The sequence below is a fragment of the Tasmannia lanceolata genome, unplaced genomic scaffold (assembly GCF_043159265.1).
Source record: "Tasmannia lanceolata isolate RefF3 unplaced genomic scaffold, GAP_Taslan_0.1 ptg000018l, whole genome shotgun sequence".
NCBI classification, from domain to species: Eukaryota; Viridiplantae; Streptophyta; class Magnoliopsida; order Canellales; family Winteraceae; genus Tasmannia; species Tasmannia lanceolata.
The window spans coordinates 9,334,855-9,346,055 of record NW_027518695.1 but is presented as its reverse complement, the minus strand read 5'-3'; the positions used below and the strand labels follow the sequence as shown (position 1 = coordinate 9,346,055).

At 45.0% G+C, this 11,201-nt stretch overlaps 1 protein-coding gene across 1 annotated transcript; it reads left to right on the top strand.

Annotated features, from left to right (window-relative positions):
* The first annotated feature begins 8,282 nt into the window (after positions 1–8,282).
* Positions 8,283–10,854, top strand: LOC143850032 (uncharacterized). Its single transcript, XM_077359361.1, has 2 exons — positions 8,283–10,493; positions 10,618–10,854. The coding sequence occupies exons 1-2, from the start codon at positions 8,283–8,285 to the stop codon at positions 10,624–10,626; spliced, it is 2,220 nt and encodes a 739-aa protein (XP_077215476.1). The 3' UTR covers positions 10,627–10,854.
* The last annotated feature ends 347 nt before the right edge of the window (positions 10,855–11,201 follow it).

Genomic DNA, 11,201 nt, shown 5'->3' with positions numbered 1-11,201 from the left:
TCCCTAACCCTAGTTATAAAAAACAAAAAAAAAAGAGAAGAGAGAGAGAGCTGTTTTTTTTCGTTCAAGGAGAGGGAGAGAAACAGAGAAGGGAGAAAGCCCACCCTCATCACCTTCTTCTCCGGCAAGCTTGCCGGAATCCGGCAAGCCTATCACTCTCCACCACACCTTCTCCTTCTTCTTCCCTTCTTCCATTGCCAGCCACCATCATCAGCCACCCACAGCCGCCACCTCCTCCTCCATCCTCCCCTTTCTCTGCAACCTCCACCGCCAATCTCCATCTCCACCACCTTCACTACCCTTGACCCCCATTAAATTCGGCCACCTTCCCTCAAGTTCCCAAAACCGGTTTCAAACCCCATCGAAACCCACCATCTGCAAACCCATTCTTCGTCATCTTCTTTCACCAAATCCGGTGAACCCACGGCCATGAAATCCGGCCAAGCCACCCACCATCACCTCAAAACTCATCACCATTACTTCCCCTAAAGAGCTCCATCTGCCATTTTCCAAGAAAAAACACAAACAGAGGGGGAGAAGCAGAGAAAAGAAAAGGGAAAAAGGCCACCCACCTCCACCATCCTCCACCTCCAGCTCCACCACCACCCAACCCTTCGAAAATCCCCCTCCACCTCCACCTTCACCTTCCCCCAAACCCAAACCCAAAACCCCTTTTCCTATACCTCCCAAAAATCGAAACCCATCGTCTCCACCCTCTCTGGCCGTTCCGGCACGGCTCCGACCAAGAACCCCGTTAAATCTGTCAACCTCCCCCAACTCCATCATCTCTCTGCAACCTCTTCTCCCAAGATCCCGAAACCCATTTTCTTCTCACCCTCATCTCCTCCTTCAAAACCCTCCCCATTAAACCTGCAAATCCGGCTGGCCATCTCCAGCCATCCGCATCCGAGCCCCCATTTTTGCCGGTCGGATCTCCTCTGCTAGATCCACCGCCAACCAGATTCCGCCTTCATCTCCGACCACCAAACCCTCTTCTCCCTCTACCTTTATCCCAACCCCAAACCCATCTCATTCTCTCTTGGCCTAAACCCTCATTCTCAAACCCCACCATTTTCTACTTTTTATTTTATTTTATCCTAAATCTCTGTCACCACTAACCTTCGGCCCCACCATCTCTGCAAATCGCCGGAGCTCCGGCCGGCCGCCACCTTTTCTAACCCTCCTGCGCCCGTCTCTGTTCCAACGAATCTCACTCTCCCCATCAGTCGTTTGATAACCTCACGCTTCAAAGGCTCAGTAATTCAATTATATCCGTGAGGAGTTCTGCTGATCTCGATGGAGTAATGCTTACACGACCTGTATGTGATTTTTCTCAGCTTATATCTTTGGGTTGTGTTAGAATGAGTGTGAAATTTGTGAGCCTGCATCTGTTGTTTACTTCAAATTTGTTTGAGATTCATATATTCGGTCCAACTAGTTTAAAGCTCATGAAAATGTTAATTGCTTTGAATGTTGTGAGCCTGCATCTGTTGTTTACTTTAAAATTGTTTGAGATTCATATATTCGGTCCAACTAGTTTAAAGCTCATGAAAATGTTAATTGCTTTGAATGTTGTGAGCCTGCATCTGTTGTTTACTTCAAATTTGTTTGAGATTCATATATTCGGTCCAACTAGCTTAAAAGCTCATGAAAATGTTAATTGCTCTGAATGTTGAGGGCCTGCATCTGTTGTTTACTTTAAAATTGTTCGAGATTCATATATTCACATACAGTTTTGGGAAAATTCATGGAATTCTAGGCTATTAAATGCTGTGTTTTAGCTTGAGCGAAAGATTCGCAATCTTTGGTGTTAAAGATGACGCAGGTTGATGAGCCATTTGCCAATTTCTAGGTTCGGTCTTGCGAGCATAATAGCCAGTATGTTGCTAGCAGCTTCTTTTAGGATATCACGAATATAACAGTGTTAGGCATTCTACACCCTTTATATTAGATATGCAAAGGTTTGGATCTTTGGGAGTGAGCTTGAGAATATTGCTGAAATGGGAGCATCGGTGGTTATTTTAGTTCAAGGATTGTTGTTTGAAGTTCCCTTTAAACAATATTAAGGTGTTATATATTCGCATGATTTCAATGTGATAATAGCAGTGGGAGATGAGGTTTGTATAATTTGGGGGTGCGGGTCTGAAAGGGTTGAACTTGATTATCTCTGGGCTTTTAGTTTTGCTCCTCTGTCCTTATCATCATTGAGCTACATGCAGTGGTAAGGTTACTTGGAGCCCATCCCTGTGCTTAGGAGACTTGCCCAGTCTTGCTAACATTTTTCTCTATCCTACCTCTGTGTCTAAGAGGCTTACCCAGTCTCATTCTATAGCTAAACCTCCCTTGTGTGCATCGTTTGGTTTTGGGAGAACACCCTACTCGGCTTGACAGCATACCCCTACCCTTATGGGTATTGGGTTGCACATTTGTTGCACCCTAGGGCTAGGTAGCTGTCCGGCCCGGCTGGGTGTTTTACCTTTGCCGAATATGCACAGGGTCTCCTTTTCCTTATTGCTTGTGAGCTTTATCTTGGTTTGATAGTCCACTAGCATAGGAATCCGTCCTTAGTCTAGAGAGTTAGCCCTCTTGTTCAGGAATCCAATTCTATCATCATAGGGGTTAGGATCCCATCCAATCTTTCATCAGATCATGTTATTCTATCCGCTCTTGCAAGGTATGGGATGCTGTCCAACCCTTGCAGAGTCGTGTTTCTGTCTTTTTCCCCCCCGCAAAGCATAGGATGCTGTCCAACCTTTGCGGGATATTCAGGAGTCTGTCCTCCCCTCATGATGATAGGATTTGTCTTCTTGTGTCAAAAAAAAAAAACATTTCAAAAACACTTGAAAATTCAAAAACATTTAAAAATCGAAAAAACTAAAAAAATCTTGAGCCATGTGCAGAGTAGTTAGGAATTCGGTCCGAACTACGGATGGCTTGATCCCTAGCTGAGGGGTACGTAGGCAGCTCAGGCGTGCTGCTGGCACCCTGAGTTCAGTCACCATTTAGACACCCTTTCACCATTTTTAGACACCATTTTGCAAATATTTCCCACAACTGCATAACTTTCACAACTTCAAAACCTTCCAAAACTACAAAAATTCTTCAAAATAACTTTACCAACAATTTTCAAAAGATCCTCCCATAGAGTTAGGAGTCAGTCCTAGGCGTTTGGGGGTGTCGTAGAGTGGGGAGTCTGTCCTGATTGTGTTGCTTTGTCATGTCCGGTCGTGTGAGTGTCCCTAGAGTTAGGAGGCCTCAGGTTGTGGTCGGTTAGACACTTAGTCGAGCCGATGGCTAGACTAGAACGCGCTTAGATAGCCCACGGTTTTCCTTAGGACACACAGCCTAGTCACACCTAGGGTGTAGGGTTCACGGGCATTAGTTAGGGCATACAGAGAGTCCTAAAAATCACCATGCACTTGAACTTAAGTAATGTCGCAAGAAGCTTTAAAAACTAGTCGGGTCTAGTTAATCGAGTCTAGGATAGCGGTTCTAGAGGGTTAGGCATTGTAGTTTAGCATAGGTCGCCGAACTACGTTGGCTCTGATTCTTCCCGAGGCCGGGATACGTAGTGCAGCTAAGATGGATGGCCATCTTGGTCCGAGTCAATTATCGCCTTAGAGTTTAGGGTGTGTCGTGTCGAGTCATTGGTTGTGCTGTATGTTTTGCTGTGTTTTCTTACTTTCATGTACAGATCCTATACCTTTAGATGTAGCATGCATGTGTGTGCCCACCAGAATTTAGACACCAATTAGGCATGGCACTCATAATCTAGCTATTCTTAGGTGACATCTTTCATTTCCTTTTTGTGCTTCTTATTCATCTCCGAGACATGCATGATTAGATAGACGTTATCTCGGAGATCTTCATTCCCATTTCGCGTGATTTTCGCCCAAAATTCTTCAAAATTAATAATAAATGGCATAAGAGACCAGGTGCTCGCACTTGGGCGAATTGGGGGCGCCTAACCCCTTCCCCATTCGTCATCAGGCACGGACCTTTTATATATCTCTGGTTATCTGTTGCGACAGAGCACAGCATGGGATCCAGGGCCTACTTCCTTGGATGGCGACTCTTTCTTTGTTTAAGGTGCGTCTCGAATCCGGGCTAGTCCCCGAATCGAGAGGTATCTCACTTCACATCGCCGCTCATGCTGTGAGGGGCACTCTTTCGAGAGTTCCTTGGCGGAGCTCTCCTTCACGTGGATGATCCCGAGACTCGCGTGGGGGCACGTCCCCCCGCCTCTCTCGGATCGGGTTCCACAGATTGGCGACTCTGCTGGGGAATTCTTGAAACATTGCCTAACTCTGTAAAAATGCCATTTTAATTAATTTTGAAGAAATTTGGGTCAAAACCAAGCTAAACGGGAACTTTATCGTTAGAATCCAGGGGCACCAAGTAGGTGCGTAATTAAAACGAGGGATACACACACTGCACATCATGCATTACCATATTGTTTATTGTTTATTTCTTCTTTGTTTTTCATCATTATTGGCTCCACGGGATAGATTCAGTGCGTGCCCGACTGGGATGTTGTTACACCCTGATGGTACTGTTGAATCTATTTCCAAGCTATGCGCCGGTGCTGCAGCCGTAGACATTGGGCGTACTTTTGTCTACAACAGCCGATGGGCAATGAAGCATACTATGTATAACATTGGGCGTACTTTTGTTATACATATTAAGTATGTTTCATACGCATAGTACCTGATAGATTGAGTCCGGAGCCCTACTTTGTTTTATATATTATGTATATACTTACTGACTTAGTGAAACCCAACTAGGAAGTACCTATGTTTATATAAGTATATTGCATTCATATAAGGGTCGGACATGTGTTGCTTACACATGTCAAGCCTAGAGTTTAGGAGCTCCGTCCCCTTTGTAGACTAGGGTAGTTCATTTTACATGGCTACAGCACGGTCCTAGTACACTCATCACTCTGTCTTGAGTCGAGACTTCCTTGACTCCGCTAGATTAGGATTAGGGCTGGTGCCCCTGGTTAGGATATGTGTATGTGTATATTTGTATACTGATTATATAGGGTTCTCCTCTTAGTTAGAGTCCCTCATTCTTTTCAATCAGTTATACCCATTCATTATTCAGATCTGGATCTGATCAGTGGCCTTTTGCTTGCCATTACCTTGGCCCTGCTTTGTCCTTGATCTGTTGATTAGGGGATTTGACTCGTTGTCATGAGTTCTCACCTATGGTCAGTCCTTCATTGGCTCACCTTTCTTCGGCAGCCCTATTTCGTTTTCCGATTAGGAGTTGTTTTTACCACCGCTATTCATATACCTTGGGTTGAGTTGTGGGAATCCTTTCTAGCGTCGTCATGCTGCCGGATTTTACCCAGAATATTTCGAGCATGACCGCTACTCTTCAGAGTTAGTTAAACCATGAGTTCACCTTATCTTTCTTGTCTAGCCGTTATGCTGTTGAATTTTTCGCAGCACATTTTGAGCATGACGGCTATTCTTTAGAGTCAGTTTTCCTTCTCCTAATTCCCAGGTATAGCCTTGATTTAGCTTAGAACCCATTTTTGGTGATATATGTTCGTCTGTATACTTGTTTCACCTCGAGATCTAGCCGATAGCTTATCGCTGTCCCTATGGCCATGGTCTACCATTCTGATCCTCTTGATCGTAAAGTTATTGGTATTCAACGCCAGACTTAGATCCGGTTTATGACCTACTTCTGTCATCTTATGGCCGTGGTCTATTTTTCTGATCTATTGTTTACCTCTCATCTTGGATGAAAAATTCATTGTCTCAGACGGTATCCTTTTTATAAAACTGATTGCCGAGTTAGCCTTGTCATTTGTCTGCGCACAGTTATTCCTATTCCTTCCTGATCTTTGTCCTATTTGAATGATAGGTCAGATCATGGCGAATAATTTGTTAGATAAATGGATAGCGGAGACTGTTAAATCTTTTCCGTTAAGATGTGAAGAAAGGAGTGCGGCTGAGCATTTCATCGGTTCATTTACTCATCTGAACAGTCGCGGTATAGATTGGAAGTTTCTTCAAGCAGCTGCTGGATGTTGGGACCCTGTCTTCCATGTCTTTCGATTTGGGTCTTTTGAACTTTGTCCTATATTCGAAGATTGGTGTGCCTTGTTAGAGATTCCTCCTGGGGGACTTTGGATCCGACCTTCAAGCATAAGCTCCCCTCATGACCTTTTTTGCAGATTATTCGAAAATAAGATTGTGAGAACCCTGCATTGTTTAGCAGAGAAAGATGTGCAATTTCAGACCCTCATTGAGTTGTTTTCCAAAAACGTCGACCCAACTGACTCCCGTTTTCAGGAATGTCGACGTAATGCTCTAGTCTTTGCTGTCTTTGCACGCCATGTCCTTCGCAGAGACTCTAGTGCCGCCCCTTTCACTTTGTTGACAATAGTAGATCAGATAAATGAGGGGAGGAATCCTGTCCCTACAGTGCTAGCCGAAACCTTTTATGGCTTAGACCTTATTGCTAGTAAAAAGGTACAGGATAATTTTTTCGGATGTGCTAAGCTGTTATATGTGTGGCTATGTGAGAAACTCACTATCCTTCAGCCACAAAACAGCATTGAGTACACCCTCAAGGGTTTTCATTCTTGGAAGACAAAGATTAAGCAACCCCAGCTTAATGAGTGGCGCCATTGGCTGAAGAATGTAGGGGAAGACCAATTTCATTGGGTGAGTCAATCCTGTCCAAAAATTATCACCAGCACCTACCCATACTCATTCGTCTATCTTATGGGTTTAGAAAAATCATCTTTCTATGCACCTTTGTGTTTCCCTTGCCAGATTAATGCAAGCTCTTGTGCTCCGAAGGTTATCACACCACCTAACTGTGAAGACCTTACTCCCGATCTCATTACATCCATAGTAGCTGCTTGGAGAGACAAAATCATGGAGAGGAGATCTGCTTTCGTGTCCAAACTTCGGAAGGAAGGAATGTCTGGAGGGCCTGCAAGCCGAAAAGCTCGGATTGGTGAACCATGAGTATTTTCGGCATGAGATTATCATTTCTTTACTGTCTTCGCCTGTTTTACTTGGACATAATCAAAGTCAAAAATTGTAATCCCGGTCTCATTATAGATGAAAATATAGAGAAAAGAGTTTTACTTGATACATGTTATAAGCAGTTGGCGATTCAAAGTTTCATCAATTTTTATGTTGCCAATCGTTGTCATTGTAACCTGTCTCGATGTAATCAATGCAAAGTGTGTTTCTTTTCTTTTCTCTCTATTTGTGGAAGCTACCTGATCTCAATTATCAAATGTGCAATCTAACTTATTAACTTCCATTCAGGAGTCTTAGCGGGACATCATCGCTCCTAAGAAAGCCAATTCAAAATCGGCCTGGTCCCGTCAGTCTTCAGATTCCAGGCTGAATAGACTTTCTCTTTCCCCAGAATCCTTTACTTCTCCTGCGCCGCTTCTCCTTGGTCGTCCAGAAATTCTTTCACCCATTTCACTTGCATCTGAATCAATGGAAGGGACCGGTAACAACAGTCCTGATACGAATGAGATGATGAAGGCTATTCTTCTTCAGCTGAGTGCCATGAAGGATGATATAGCCCTCCTGAAAAATGATCGTCTTTCTACCTCTAAAGACCCGGCCAATCAGCAGCCTTCAGTTATACCTTCCGTTCCTCTTGTTTCTCCCAGGCCAGCTGTATTGCCTGGAATCGAAGACTTTGATGAGGGCCAATATGCAGCAGAGAACTGTCTCCCTGACTTGGGAAATCCTGATAAAGCACAGGATTTGGCCGACCAAATTGAGAAGCTGACTCGGGATATGGAAACCATGAAGTGCCAAGGTCCCAAAAATTTGGATATGTCTGAATTCATGATAGCTCCAGGGGTCGTACTTCCGCCCAAGTTCAAAATGCCAGACTTTGACAAATACGACGGAATGGGGTGCCCTCGTAGCCATCTTAAGTCAGTCATTCCTCTGTTGCAGCAGCACGGTTTATCCCCAGAGCAGATTGCTTTGGTGTTCCCTAGAACTTTGACTGGGACAGCGAAGAAGTGGTTTTTGCATCTGAAACCAGAAGAAAGCAGGACCCTTGAAGGTGTAGCCAACAAATTTGTCCAGCAATTCTCCATGGAAGAGGGGATTGACGTGACAAAAAGGGATCTGAAATCGCTGAAGCAGGGGCCCAATGAGACCTTTACTTCCTTCATTCGGCGATGGAGGAGAAAGGCAGCCCAAATGACCCACAAGTTACCGGATGACGATCTTATCAAGATTGCCGTCAAGAATCTTTCCCCCTTTTACTTTCCTCATATGTCCATCCAGTACTTCAATGACTTTGATCACTTGATCAAGACCGGGACAAGAATCGAAGATATATTGGCTAAGGGCGGCCTGAGAACTAGGGCCTCCTCATCAGATGTCAGAGAGGGGAAAAGGCCTATGGCGCCTCCGAAGGAAGTTAACAATGTGAATACTGCTCGTCCAGTTAGGAGAGAAGGTCCCGGAGGAGTTCGTCAGGAAAGAACCGAGCCCAGACAATTCACCCCTTTACCCTATTCTCTATCTGTGGCTCTCAAAAAGCTGTTGAGGGACAAGAAGATCACTCTACTAGAACCCCGGGAAGCCCCAAATCCTCTCCCGAAATATTGGAGAAGAGATCAGTACTGCGAATTTCACCAGAGTGTTGGGCATTTGACTGACAGATGTATGGCACTAAGGCATAGGATCCAGGATAAGATCGAGGCAAAAGAAATTGCGGTGGAAGCTCTTCCTAATGTCACCAGGAATCCATTGCCGACGCATGCTATGCCTCCTCCGAACGTCTTTGCCATTCTTGCTGAAGAGGTTGTCCTGGACTATTCCCGTATATGTGCCGTTATTTCTGATGAGCCGTATATCTTGGGATGGGAATCCGATGATGAAGAAGTTAAACGCGAAGAGCCTTATGTCTTGTCCTCTACGCAAGAAGTTGGGGAATCCTCTGGATGCCCTTATGTCCTCAGATTCGAGGCGGAGGAAGAGAAGAGCGAAGTCCCATACGTCCTCAAGCTTGAGGATGAGGATTTGCTTCTGTTGAATGATCCCTGTGATGAGGTTCGCCATGTTACCCGTGGTGGACGTTTCTTTAAGCCCCCTGAGTTGAGAGCAGAGAATCCTGCTGAGATCGCCAGAGCAGTTGTAAACCAGAATCAGAGGCTGAGTCCTGAGGAAGATGAGGACATTCTGTTGAAGCAGCTTAGAAAGACCCAAGCTAATGTTTCTATCTGGGGTCTGTTAATGTCATCCCCTAAGCACCGGCAGGTTATACTTCGTGAATTGAATACAGCGCAGGTGTCTGTGGATATAACCCCTGGTGAGCTGGTTGGGCTCGTATCTATGGCCAGATCAGCTATGACCGTGTCCTTTTCGGATGAAGATCTGACTCCGGAAGGTAAGAATCATACAAAATCCCTCAGAATCACCGTCGTGTGCAATAAGAAGAAGGTACCAGAGGTTTTGGTTGACAACGGGTCAGCTCTGAATGTATGTCCTTTGAGCACCGCTACCGCCTTGGGGTTTGGGCCGAATGATTATGTTCCGTCGGAGCAGGGGATATTGGCTTATGATGGGACCAGAAGGGACGTCATCGGAACCTTGGTCACCGAAATTGAGATCGGAGGTGAAATGTTTGACATAGAATTCCAAGTTCTAGATATCAAGACCTCGTTCTTTCTCCTTCTCGGCCGACCTTGGCTTCACAAAGTCGGAGTGGTTCCTTCCACTGTCCATCAGAAGCTCAAGTTCATCAAGGATAACAGAATTGTCACAGTTCGAGGGGATCCAGAACCAGAGGTTGGACAGATATCCCAAGAGCAGATCGGTTCAAGCACCATAGATGTCAGTCTGACTGGGTTTTCGCTTGAAGTCTCGACCATTACTATGGAAGAGGCTATGAGCGAAGAAATTCTGTTTATGTCCAGTGCAAATGCGCAGGTAGCCCGAATAATGCGCAAATATGGGTATATTCCTGGAACTGGTCTGGGGAGAAGTCTGCAAGGTTTAACTGAGTGGCCGGAGCTGAAGGTCGCAAACAATTTGTTTGGGTTAGGATATGAACCCACCAAGAAAGAGATCAGGGAAAGAAAGCAGTACATGCTGAAGTGGGCAGAGCTGCGTCGTCGGGGCCTAGAGCTGCCTATGGGACCGTTCAGTCTGTTGATGAATGGTAAGTACAGGAAAGAAGGAGCCGATCGCCCGTTCTATGGTTTTCCCGAGCCGTGGTTTGATGAGTCTGGGAAAGAGTTACCAGGTTTTGAAATCTTCTCCGCTGACGAATTGCCAGACGAGTACTTCCATGGACAGATTGTAGCTGTCGAAAAGCAGGAATCTGATTGGGCTAAGAACTTAGAGCCGCAGCTTCTAGACTCCCTCTTCGAGGTTGAGGCACCGGTCATTGCTATGATCGGAGAAGATGCGCGCTTCCTGAACCCTAAGGGCCGAATTACCCCAGCTGAGGTACCCCTCGATAACTGGACTTCTCAGGTCATTCCTCAATTAGTTCTTCAGTGTGGTCATGTTTCTCCAAAAGAGTCTAAAGTTTCTGAGTATGTGTCTGTTTCCGAGTCAAGTATAAAGTCTGTTATTTCTAACAATTCTTTGGATGCAGGTACCTTAGGAAGCTTAGACATTCCTGGTGTGGGTGGCGAGTCCTCCGGTATAGATGCTGTCTATGAAGATGAGTCCGTCATAGAATATACTGCAAAGTCCATACATAGTCCAGTTGAGTCAGGTGTCAACATTTCAGTTGACGATACAAACTTTCTTTTTGAGCATACTGTAAAGCCTGCTGTGGGCCAATTGATCAATGATGTAAATTTTGATTCTATGAATGAAATGAAAGACTCGTTTCAGTATCTTCCTGTCTCTGACTCTGTTTCTGCTTCTCAAATTGATAAAACTAATAACAATGATCAAGACTCCCCCTCTTATGAGGATGCCGACGAAACTCCCCCTGAGATCAAACACATGATTACTCAGGAGGAGCAGCGTCGAGCTAAACCACTTGAAGAAGAAATTGAAATCGTCAACATAGGTGATGAAACCTTAATCCGGGAAATACGGATTGGCAAAACGTTATCCCCGGAGGAGCGTAAAGAACTAATCATTTTGCTTAAGGAATACAAAGAAGTTTTTGCTTGGTCCTATGATGACATGCCGGGATTAAGCGAAGACATCGTCCAGCATCGTCTT

What these genes read in the sequence shown, in the direction of transcription:
- LOC143850032 (XM_077359361.1), top strand. Translation starts at nt 8,283, where the DNA reads ATGTCCATCCAGTACTTCAATGACTTTGATCACTTGATCAAGACCGGG.